General features: G+C 44.5%; 1 protein-coding gene across 15 annotated transcripts in view; it reads left to right on the forward strand.

Moving 5' to 3' along the window:
* The window catches only part of SORBS1 (sorbin and SH3 domain containing 1), an 862,221-nt gene that overhangs the window by 510,834 nt on the left and 338,640 nt on the right, over window positions 1–12,747 (forward strand). For all 15 annotated transcript variants that reach the window (XM_069610575.1, XM_069610579.1, XM_069610580.1 and 12 more), the window contains one exon: window positions 4,188–4,302. In XM_069610575.1, the coding sequence (XP_069466676.1) occupies window positions 4,188–4,302 (115 nt within the window). The remainder of the gene's footprint in view (window positions 1–4,187; window positions 4,303–12,747) is intronic.

Consider the following 12,747-nt stretch of genomic DNA (forward strand, 5'->3'; position numbering starts at 1 on the left):
GAATAATTTTAATTGGATTATTCTCCTTTGCATAGTATGCATATGCAATTCCAGCCCCTTGAGGGGCAGTTAGCAGGGTCTGAGCGTACTTACTGGTTCCCGCCTAAAGCTTAAAATAAGAGAAATAATCATACAATCAACTAATTTTAGGAGTGGTACTTGCATGACGTAAAAGATTGTACATATAATGGTCTGACTTTGATTTTATATTCCCCAACCTCAATCTCATGCTACATGGCACATTATGTCGAAGAGCATTGTTTGGTTTCTGACTAGTGTAAGAGGCTGTACCCCAGATCAATGTTAATTCCACAGATGATGCTCATGCCCAAAGTACCTCTGACTGGAAGACTGTCTTGTTCTTTCTGAATGCATTGTGTGTGTGCCCTCATTATTGATAACAACAGAGGGAATAATCGAGGGGTGCTACTGTTGGAAGTTATGCATATTGGCATACTGAGATGTGCTAACAGCAGAGCTATTGCTGATGTAACGTCAAGCATTAGTCTCACCCACATTAGATTTATTTTGTATTATTTTTAGATTGATATTTTTATATTTGAACTTTGTCAAGAGTTACTTGTGATCTCGAGAATTGAGAGTAATCTTTGCCCATTAACATTCGCACGTTTCTCTTGGTATGCATTTCTACACTCAAAATCCCCTTGCTATTGGAGGTTTGAAGTTATGGGTTAGATGTCATATAAGCTGGTATGGGACTAGTCTAAGGTGCATTGAGAATTGTATTAATAAAAAAGATATAGGCTCCTTGCTTTATTGTAATTCTTTTACCTATTATTAGTGATAGTTCTATGCTGTTTATGCATTAAAATGCTCCCTCGAAAGTACTAATTTAAGGTGCTGAAGATAAAACAGGAAGTAATGGGTTGTTAGGAGATGTTGTCCCCCAATTCTGTGAAAGAGTGGGTTGAAGGTAATTTTGTCAAGTGGAAATATATATGAATATACGTGTCAAATCTGGGACGCTCACTTCCCTTAATATTAAACAAGGATATGCATGAAATTAAAATGAAAAGAGTTAAACAGGAATAAGAAACCAGGGTTAAGATGAAAAATAGAGAATATAGGCTTTCTAAATCGGCATCTTTAAACCATGCTGCCAGGAATAAACCAAAGAGATTATTTTGGAAAAGCAAAGGTGAGTGCTTGAGGAAGTCCAGCCCCACTTCTAATTCAAGAAACATAATGGGTTTGACGTGTAGAAAAACGATATGGTACCAAAGCACCTTGCAAGAGGCCGTTGTTTAGGAATTTTAGAATGTTTGTAAATGACAGGGGTTACAACGCCCAATGTTACTATATTAAATAGTATTCAATCATTAGGTATTTGACACCAGGACCTGAGGGATTAGTGCCAGTCTGCATGCTCACATTATGGTGGACATCTATCCTTGCTCCTTTTATCAAGATTGCTATTACGCTACTACCAGGCACAGAATCTTTGAGTGCTGACAGTGTTTATGAACAAGGCCCTATCCATGATTCATGGGAATGCGACATGTGGGATGCTCACGTTATTATTGGCTGCAGGTGGGATGGTCAGTACAAGTAAAAAAATAAATTGGGTTGAAATATGCATCGTAATGCCTTGTATGGGCCTGTGGTATTCTGTAAAGTTTCCTCAACAATTAATGGCTGTTTTATTTTAAACTATCTGCTCGAATAGCGTACAGTTAAACCTGGTGACAAACGGTCCAGCTGCTTTGCCACTTTCTCAGCCACATTCCAATCCTTAATATGAGGCACAGCTGACCTCTCCTGATGTTGTGGATAAACCCACGTATCAGTATTGCCTGGTCCCTCACGCTCAGTGGCCTCTAAAAATAACTCATGCATTCCTCAAAGCTTTCAAATAGGAAAGTCACAAATGCTGGTGATAAAAGATAAGATCATAAGAGAGTGTTTTTTGGATCGTAGAAACTTTATTATCACTAACATTGAGAAGCCAAGAGGGAAAGAATGTAAAGCAGCTTACGGAAAAAAGTTCTGGTATGGCTCTGTCAGAGAACAGGGCCGGGGGTTGTTAGATCCTCTGACCTGAAGGTTCTCCACAGGTTTGAGGTTCAGGACTGGTGTGCTCAGGAGGAGAGGGATTGCATTTTGCTGGGTTGTGGGACCGGGTATTTGACTTTATTTTTAAACATGTCTCATTACCTACCAAGGTGTACTTCTAACCAGAAACTGATTCTCGACCTGAAGTAGGCTTATTGCAGTGCCATTAGTACTACTACCTGTAATTGAGCCTGCTTTAACATTTGTTTATGTATGTACATTACTGTGTTGCATATGTTTTTTGTGTTAGCACTCTGATGCCTAAGGGCGTGTGGCGCGTGATAAAAATTCGAATAAATAAACAAATAAATAAATAATCTGCTCTGCAGGTCTCAGAGCAAGGTTTTATCATTCTCTGTCAGAAACAAAGTTTTAGTCTGAAACATCCAATGAAAAGGGCCTAACGAAGTGGCAAAACGAGTCATAATTACTCTAAAAAAGGGAATATTATCTTATTCCAGCAATGACAGAAGTTCTTTGCCAAAACCAACAATACAGCATTTCAACAGGGCACCTAATTTTGCTAATCTCTGATGTCTTCACGTGTTTTCCATAGACTACTTGGCTAGGGAGTGGAACTGCTACTTTCTAATGGGGTGGCATGGCTTTAATGCAAAGCAATTGCAGTACAGGTCTTTGTAATTGCTTCATGATAAAGAACCGTGCACCTGTTGGGCAGACGGGGAGAGGGTGCATGTCTGGGTGAGTGTGAAGTGTGAAAGAGGAGTCTGAAAGAGGAGCTGTGGGACAGGTGTATGTATGCTCAGCCATACTTTTTGGAGATTGCTGGGGCCCTAGCCCACTTAAAGCACTGCTCATTGCACCCCATGGCACACCACCTGGAATCTATGGCTGAATAAAAGCAAAATGTGCTGCAAGCTTTAGACTCCACGCTTGTATTTCCTACAAGAGCAGAGAGGAGTGTGCGCATCCTGTGTACGGTCTGCAGACTCTGGTTCCTTGCTGACACTCCTTAGAAGGACCACCTGGTAGCAAATTAAGTGTGATTAGTATATGCAGACATATGCATATGTGGTGTTCTTATGTTACGATTACTCTTTGGAGAGCCATCTATTGTCATTTCAATGCAATGTACACATGCTTAAATTATGACCAGTTGCATGCATGCATGCATGCATGCATGTAACATACTATACGTGTTCGTGACAAGATAACATGTCCTTTTTCTGGAGAAGAAGGGTAACGAACGTTAACAGTAATTAAGGTGTATGAGGGTAATGCAAGGAGGTGCAGGCGTTCTCCTTTGGCAAGGATGAGGTGCACACATCTTAGAGAGAACCATTATTAAGTGGCTACAGTTCTAAGGGTGCATGGTCATTTGGGGAGTGTTAGAGGTTGTCCTTCATTAATGCTTTCGTTGTTGAGCAGTAAGTAGTGTGTGCCAGGTTGGTTCAATCAGCATGCAAAGAATAAACCTGTATATCAAATTCGTAGAGTTTAATTGGACGCGAGGTTAATCACTGAATTTCCTATGCTGGTAAGAACGTTTGAATCTGTCGGTCTGATTTGCTTAACGTGTTTTTTGGTCATTACAATGTGAAATGGTTTTTGCAGAGCATATGCAGCATTTTTATATTCATTTTAAAAGATACTTCTAATGTAAATAAAGTGTCCGTAACGTGACACAGAAACGATACGCTTAAACGGTATGATTTATTGCAATAAATCAAATCAAATGAAAGCCATTCACGTGTTTTGCTCAACCACTTCAAATCACCCAGTCTGACCCAATTACTCGTACAGCATCGTTGCCGTTCTCACTGCATTCGTATGCTTATTTCTTGAGAATATTAAACATGGACAGAGGTGGCATTGTTTATTTAAATTATGTACTCATACGTAGTCTTTATAATAGGTGTATGGCTATTGAAACATCATCGTGCTCTGGGGGTTTGGGGAGGAGGGGGGCAACAGGAGCAGAAGACAGGCAGGATTGTGACAGTAAACATTTGAAACGTTTCATTCCCCTGTGCACTAGATTAAAAAAGGCCCTGATTAAATGGGGATTAACATGAGTGCACCGTGTCCAACAACAACCCTCCTGTTTCCATGGGAACGAAGCAATTCGTGATGCATTGTTTTGTCATCCTCAGGAATGACTGGGAACCCCCGGACAAAAAGGTGGACACGAGAAAATACCGCGCTGAGCCCAAAAGTATATATGAATATGAACCGGGGAAATCCTCAACGTTGACCAATGAAAACATGGTACGTTTTTTTGTCTCACGTGACGTGTATTGTTTTGTATTGCTTATATTGTCGTGCATATCTTCCGTTTTAATTGAATTCCTGTGTTATATATTGCACGCATTTAATTCTGGGTCGCCCTGGCAGTAACGCTGCTGCAGACTGTTAATCATTTAGCAATGGTCGGCGTTCTTGTGTATGCGTTTTCTCGCTGCCGTTTTTTAAACGCTGTTGCTTTGACTGCCTGTCTGAGCACAGCTGTTTTCATGAGTTTTGTGTCTAGCAGATTGTGGCATCTTGTTTGTTGGCACAGGTTGTTTCCCGACTCTATTCCTAGTTATTTTTGGGAGGAAGGGTGATTGTTTGGCGACAAGTGCTCTACTTCCACTTCCAAGAGCTAAGCCTCTTTCGTGGCCAATGGTTAGCTTTATGAAAATTGTTTTTGTATCACAAGCACAGGATGCCCACTTAATGTTCTTCTGTGGTGAGGCCCATCTGAATTTTGTGAATTGAGAGAGGGGAGGGAGAGGTGTCTCCAACCTCAATTTACCAAAAGACAACTAACTGACTTTTCTACAGTATTCCCCAATATGGCTCTTTCACTCTTGGAATGCACTGCTCCAATACCTATTTCTTATTTAATTTGTACAAAATTGCACAATTTAAAACAAATATTCCCATTTAAACGTGTGCATTTTTTACATATTTAGATATGACTTGTGAAAATACCTCCTTCCAGTTGAATAATTCAGTCAGGCAGTCGCATTTGATATCCTGTGAGTGGCTCTGCACCATGATATGATATGATATGGCATTTGTAACGCGCCTATACACGTGTTTCAAGGAGCGACGAGGCAGGGAGGGGGGAACAAGAGGAGACAGACAAACGATCCTACTAAGCCAGGTGTCATTCAGATCGCGCAGGTGCATGGGTAGGGGGGACGGGAAAAGAGCAAGGGGGAAAGGGAGAGGGGAAAGTGCAGTACAAAGTGATTAGTAAAATACAAGATAAATAATAAGGGCCAGCTGGTGGCAAGTGCAGGATAAGTGCAGACAAGTGCTGGGAAGGGGGGCTGTGGGATACAGAGACAGTCCCGTAGTGCAAGGGTTGCCAGGGAGGCAGTGCAGGGGAGAGTGGCTGGGCCAAGGGCCGGGAATGGCGAGTGGCCCAGTTGCTGGTTCAGTACAGTTTCAATGATTTAGCAGGGGGGAGGGGGGAGAAAGCAGAAGAAAAGAGGAAGGTTTTGAGGTGCTTCCGGAACCGGCGATGGTTCTCCTCAAGCTTCAGGGAGGCAGGAAGGCTGTTCCAGAGGGAGGCCCGTGCTGCGGAGAGAGATCTCCCCCCAACTCGTTGCTTGGAGAAGCGGCTGACCCTGAGGGAGTTCGAGGCGGATGAGTGAAGAGCTCGAGAAGGAAGATATTTAGGAAGAGAGAGTTGAAGGTATTTTGGCCCAAGGCCCCAGAAGGCCTTGTGGACAATGCAGAGGGTTTTGAACTTAATCCTCGCAGCCACAGGGAGCCAGTGTAGCGATTTCAGTCCTGGAGAGATACGGTCCCTGGGCTTGAGGCCAAGGACAAGTTTCGCAGTCCTGTTCTGGATGAGTTGCAGCTGGGCGGAGAGTACAGGCAGGCAGATTTAGATAGAGGCTGTTACAGTAGTCCAGCTTCGAGAGAACCAGGGCTCTGGAGACAGTGAGCTTCTGGGGGAAGGAGAGGAAAGGAAGGATACCTCTGAGGAGGTGCAGCTGGTAGTGTGACTTCTTAGAAATGTCAGAAATGTGAGGAGAGAAGGAGAGTGTGGAGTCGAAGATGACCCCGAGGTTTTTTGCCTTGCAGGTAGGAGCAGGAAGAGGGCCAAGAGAGGCCGGCCAGAGAGCTACAGGGAAGGAGGGAGTGGGTGTGCCGATGAGTAGAATCTCAGTCTTACTGGCATTAAGGCAGAGGTTGTTGGCGGCACACCATTCCTGGATAGCAGAAAGACAGTCAGAGATGAGGGAAGGAGAAGAGGAGGCCGAGGGTAGCCTGAAAATGAGCTGGGTATCATCCGCATAGCACTGAAAGTTGGGGCAGAGAGCAGCGATGCGGTGGGCAAGAAGTGCCAGATACTGGTTGAACAGCCAGGGAGAGAGGTTAGAACCCTGGGGGACACCACAGGTAGAGAAAAAGATGTCAGAGAGGAAAGACCCCAGTTGGACCTGGGAGGGTCGGTTTGAGAGGAAAGAGGTCAGCCAAGCCAGAGCCTGACCAGTGATACCCAGGTTATCACGGAGACGGTTAAGCAGGATGGTATGGTTGACAGTATCAAAGGCAGAAGAGAGATCAAGCAAGATGAGAACACATGTAATGTTAGAGTCAAGGTTCGAGAGTAGATCCTCACGGATGTTCAGGAGAGCAGTTTCCGTGCTTCTGGCGGCTCTGAAGCCAGATTGATGGTCATGAAGGCTACCAACAGTTTCAGCATGGAGATTAAGCTGGGAGATGGCCAGTTTCTCCAGGAGCTTGCCCAGGAAGGGAGTGATAGAGATTTGGCGATAGTTAGCTGGGCAGGAAGGGTCGGAAGAGGGTTTCTTAAGAAGGGGGTGCACAAGGGAGTGCTTGTGAGGGGATGGGAAGACTACAGAGGCAAAGGAGTGATTGCAGAAGTCAGCAAGGGCAGGAGCCAAGGAGTCGATGTGGTCATTGATAGTTTTGGAGGAGCAGGAGTGGACCTGTTTTGACGAGACTTTCATAGATCGGACTTGTCTCGAAACCTCGTCAGCAGAAAAAAGGGGAAAGGCAGAGAAGGAGAGAGGAGGGGTGGCTGCAGAGGGGCCAGAGGACGGGCAGTTCTTCCCTTAATGGTTATCCTCCTGTCTGCTACAGTCTGAAATGAACTGACTTATATTTCAGTGATGTTGATTTAGGGCACGTTTCTCTCAGTATTCGAAGGCACAGCTATAGAATTCTATAATGGTAACAACCAGTAGAAATATGCTGCAACTAGAGTCCAGCATCTGAAATAATAGTCTTGTGTTCCTGCCCACTCTCCCCAAGGGTCAAGGCCAAGCACTCGGTGTAAATATGGTGCTCCAAAGCTTTTGCTTTTTCATAGTAAAGTGTGTCACTAAGACTTTGCAGAAGTGTGGAGGAAACTCTGCAGAGGTCAGGCAAGAGACACAAGTTGGAAACGGTTAGCCTTTCTGTGAAGTCCTTCAAGGAGTGTGCACTTGTTGGGGACGTTGGTCTCCTGGCTGGGTGAGAAGTAACATTTAATGCCAGTATGGTGAGTGGGATAAGAAGCTCTTTGCAGATGAACTACACAGTGTGTCTGACACAGAGACGAGAAGCCCAGCAGAATCTGCAAGGGCTTCGGACGCCACGGTAGCAGCATGGACTGGATTGCTTGCTGTCTGAGACTCCTGAAGGGGATCTGCAAGTAGTACCATAATTGAGAATGTTCAGTGGGCCAGGTCGGGGGGTTGGGGGGCGTGCAGAACAGACTAGAAAGACTCAGAGTGGCCCATGAATCCTAAAGGAAGTGGCATTATTCAGAATGCCACAGAGGTTATGTTATGAAATGCTGCAAGGTATACTGTGGAGAGCAGAGGTTTTCCTATGTCTGGAAAAGATCTGGGGCTACTCTAATGTTGGAACGGTCGGGCCTCGGGGCTAGCTAGCCTTTTGGTTGTAGCTCCTGGGCTTCTATCTTGGACTACAACCAAAAGACCCGGGGCTATATACCTCTCAGCCTCCCCCTAGCAACGCCTCTGGTGGAGAGTGACACAGGAGGTAACATAGTGGTGTCTGAGGATGTTGTGCCAAGCAGTTTGGTTAGGGACACCACATGAAGTGATAGAGAACCTTGAAAGGATGTCAAGCCGGCATGGAAAATGACACCTCTTCCCACAATATCAACTTTTTTCCACACTAAAATATCAATAGAATCTAATTTTCTTAGTGTGTGGCCGACTCATTATATATGTACATTCAATCCCTTGTACAGGATTTCCAGGCATGTCCAGTCACTTTAGAAATGACAATATTCCACCGCTAATCTAAAGACGATTGAGCATCTGGCAACATTTTCTGTACTCTATGTAGATTGTCTAAGAATTTTAACTTTGGCTCGTGCTGGGTTTGGTTGTGGCCAAGTATCTTTTGTGAATAAGGGATTAGAAATTACTTGGAGAAGAAATCTCTCATGAGTATCCAATTTCTAGGGACAACCCTTGTTGGCTCATAACTGGAGGAAATGGTGACTCCAGTGATTAATACCTTAAAACATGCCATTCCTTTCAGGGGAAGTTCACATTTCCTCATTTTCCAAAGTCATTCCACCAGTCATCTCATTGTTTCAGTGCCCTAGACAAAAGTCAATTATAATACACAAAGCTTCCTAAGAGGTCATTTGATGTTTCTCATCAGACTTAACCAGTGAAGCAAATGCGCTCCTCTCTATGCCAAGGAAGGCAGCCGGTTAAAGTAACTTTGAACTGCATAAATGACTATGCGCTGACTTTGCCCGGAACTTTGCACTGCAAAAATACATTTTGCACGGTTCCATGAATCAGGGTTTGTGTCGGCAGTGCAAAGTCACTTTTCAGCAGTGCAAATTCACTTTGGACCAGGCAAATATTCCATGAATCGGCCCCATACTCTATTTATGGTTGTTTTGGGGAAAGTGTGGGGGGAAAGGAGGTTATCTGTTCTCTCTCCCTCCCACACCCTCCCCACGGTTTGAAAGGTCTAACAGTGAAGGTTTGTCTTCAGGTATGGAGACTCACCACAAATATATGATGACTGTAAGGAGTAAGCGAAGGCACAGGGACTGCTTCATGGATTTTTTTGCAATGACTTTGCACTGCAAAAATACGTACACTATGCACAGTTCCATGAATCAGGGTTACACAGTACATTTTACAATCATTGAGACACTTTTGAGCACGCATACAACTTTACAATCCAATCATTCATCTGTCGTAGGCCAGAGGCAAACCCAACAGCACATAACCCACCTCCCTCATCCCTTCTCTCTCTCTCTGCACTTGCACCTTCTGAATACTCACAAGGCCTAGTAGGACTGCTTCTTTGTTTCTCTTCATTGTTATTTTATTTACCTTTCACTCCCATGTTCTCTCCCTGTTGCCCTGTGGGCGCTTTGAAACACCGTTTACTTGATGAATAAGTGCCTTACAAATGCACAATAAATAAGTAAAATAAGTGCTAACGTCGGTTGTCCCCTGCATGCTGTCGAGCAAAAATTTCAATATGCACATTATTCTGAGCTATGATAAAAATGGTAAAGAAATATTTACAAGCGAATAAAAAGTAGGATCGCAATGAGCAATTATATACACTGGTGGCTAAGAATGAGGTGGGGAGGGAGTGGGAGGGAAAGGGGGACATAAAAGTTGTGATTGTTCATGTTCACTTATTCTGCTGATTGTACTATTGAATTGCCTATGTTATAATATCAAAACATCGAATTTTCAAAAAGAAAAAAAAAGGGAGCTACTGAAAAACAAGGCGTTGAGTGCTGTAATTCAGCAACTCACTGTACATGCGGGCTTGAGGTAATGGCCTGGAACTTACTTTAAAAGCCACTTGTATTCTGCAGGCTAAACAGCTAATCAGACATTGAGATTAAGTGGTCCAGGCAAAATTAAAGAGAAACCCTGGCAATGCATTAGACACTATGGGAAATGAAGAGTGATCATTCTGGCATTCACAAAAAAAAACATTAATATGCTCGTACAATGTCTTAAAAAATAACCCAAAACACTAGTCTAGTCTAGAACATTACTTAAGAGATATTAAAATAAATTCCCTTCAACATTGAGGGGCAAGCTAAGATTATTTTTCTTACCTACATTTTTTCCAATCCAGAGTGTAGCGACCAGTGATAAAATTACTATTGCTCTGCATGAGGAGTGCGATGAGTAATGGCTAAATCGACTACTCAGCCCTACTCTACTACAAAACCATCAGTGATCCTGATCATAAATCAGAAACAGGCACATCCTGACAGGCATACCCACTTTGCCTTGTTTGGTCATGCATACCGAAGGCAGGCTATGTCTTCAGGATAGGTGTTCGCTGATAACAGTAGTGTCCCAAACAGCTTTAGTATAAAGGATCCAAAATAAAGGAATGTCCAATTAACATTGTAGAAAAATAGGAATTTAAACAAAACAATGTATGCAAACAAACACTAAAATCGCACCACAGTAAAATAAAAACAGGGAATGCAGAACTTTGATGAGAAAGGGCACTCTCGTTCATAAGCAGTGGGGTTCAGGCAAGAAGACTTCAGTAGTAATGTCAATGTTCAAGTCTATGGGCTTCATTCTGAGGTTGGCGGTAACACCAAATCCGCCTCTTGACTTCCCTGTGCCACTGGAAAAATTATGAGTGCCAGTGGCGTGGGAAGTCGGGACATTACGAGTGCCAGCGGCGTGGGAAGTCAGGCGACAGGTTTGGTAACTCCCCATTGCCGTGGAGTTCATGGGATTGGGGAGATGGAGGAACCGGCACCCTTAGCAACGGTGCCAGTGCTTCCGTGAAAAGTCTGCCTGCAGGGGCCTATGCAGGCAGACTCATAGTGTGGCGGTCAAGTGACCCTTTCATATAGAACTGGGGGACAACGCCTCAATAAAGTACTCTAGTTCTTGTCATTGGGTGCTTGACAGCTTTGAGGTGGGCTTCTAGGCCCTTTTATTACTGTCAAGCTGATGTTGTGATGTTTTGAGTTCCCACTGGTGAGTCGGGCTTGAGTCGGTTTGATATTTGGGCTGCCGTTGGGTCAAACCAGCATTCACAACAGTCAAATGGGTGGCTTCCAACGGTCCAGAACGGCATTCAAATTGGCAGCAAAACAATGCTTCTGCTCGGTCGAGTCAGTGTTCGAAATGGCCAAATCGAGGGATTCCAACAGATTGAGTGAGCATGTGAATGAGTTGCACCCACAGAGTCAAGCTGGTGATCACGTGTATTGATGCAGTCCACTGCAATGGGTTGAGGGGTTGTCTGGATGGCTCGAAAGGCAGGTAAGCGTTGAAAGGTACGTAGAGGGCCAAAAGCCTGTCCTGTAGCGACCCTAAGTGCATTGAGCATGGTTGAGTAGGCTTGCAGTTGTCCTGAAGTGATGAAACAGGGTCCACATTGCTCCTGGTTTACTGGGAAGCCCACTCCAGGTTCTCCAGAACAAGGTGAAGCCTTCAGTTTTGCGCTGCCACTCCAAGTTAGCTGGCACCCACAGGGAGTCCTTCACATCCAATGCAGGATCCTAGTCCCAGTGAAATAGTCTTCAGAGGGGCTATGGTCTACAGCAGTTCACCCTTCAGGAATAGTTAAAGAGCAGAGCTTGCCTCTGCCTTTTATACCTTCTGTCTTCACTTCTCTGGCAGAGGACTTTGAGATAGGCTGCATTCCCAGTTAGGTACCAGTGAATCCTTCTTGTTTTGAGAGTCCAATGAAGAATCGAAGAAGGAGGGGTTCTCCCTCCTTATAAAGGCAAAATGACCGCTAGTCCTCAGGGACTTGTCATTCAGGTGGCCACGACATGGCCATCACTTTTGGATCCAGTTCCTGGGTATGGACCAGTATGGGAGGATCACCTGGATGAGGGGTCTTTGGGTAGGGTGGGGTGAGGCAGCCAGTGGCGAGACATGGTATTGCTCCCTTTCCCGTACCCATGATCCCGCCTATTTCATAGGAATATCCGGTGTGCCAACTTCCCCCTTTCCATACAAACACTGGGCCAAGGAAGAGGGTGACTGAGAGTAATAATGCTAACTCTTACACATCACACTGGACGTGTCCCGCTAATTAGGTCAGGCAAAGTCAGGCACTTGACTCTAAGTGCATACATCTGATACCAATTAGCTCTCCTCATACGGATAAAAGGCAGAACATAGAGATACACTCTGAGCAAGGTGGAACACGAGTAAAAGTAGAACTTCTGGGGTGAAGGAGAACCTACTGCAGAGCCATGGTTGGAGAACCCCAGGAGTTCCCTGCGGGAGATCGTTACCTCCAAAAGGCCACGAAAGACATGTGGAGAAGGCCAAGTCTGAAACAGGAAAGCTGCATTGTGTTTCAAGGACGCCAGCGACCCTACCGGGTGAATGGCAGAGTTAGGGAGGTGAGGCCAAACCTGTGGTACTAACCTTGACTCGTAAACTGAAAGACAGTAAAGACAAGAAAGAAATGCACACAGCCAGTGAGTTGGCAAGCGACGTGAAAGACCGATGTGTGTTAAAGAAAGATTGAAGTGGCAACATAATATTGCACATTTGAAGGCTGCACGCATGTGGATGAGATGCAAAGAAAGACAGACCTGCGAATGAACCTCGAAGTGACGATAGCTGTAAAGTCAGCAATACCAAGTAACGGAGTGGCCCGGCGAAAGGAAGTAGCCCACTCAAAAGTGAAAGGTGAAAACTTTGGGCGATAAAGTGAATAAACTTTAAAAGTGAGGTGATTGAA

The sequence above is a fragment of the Ambystoma mexicanum genome, chromosome 8 (genome assembly GCF_040938575.1).
Source record: "Ambystoma mexicanum isolate Mex_15411 chromosome 8, UKY_AmexF1_1, whole genome shotgun sequence".
In the NCBI taxonomy this organism is placed as follows: Eukaryota; Metazoa; Chordata; class Amphibia; order Caudata; family Ambystomatidae; genus Ambystoma; species Ambystoma mexicanum.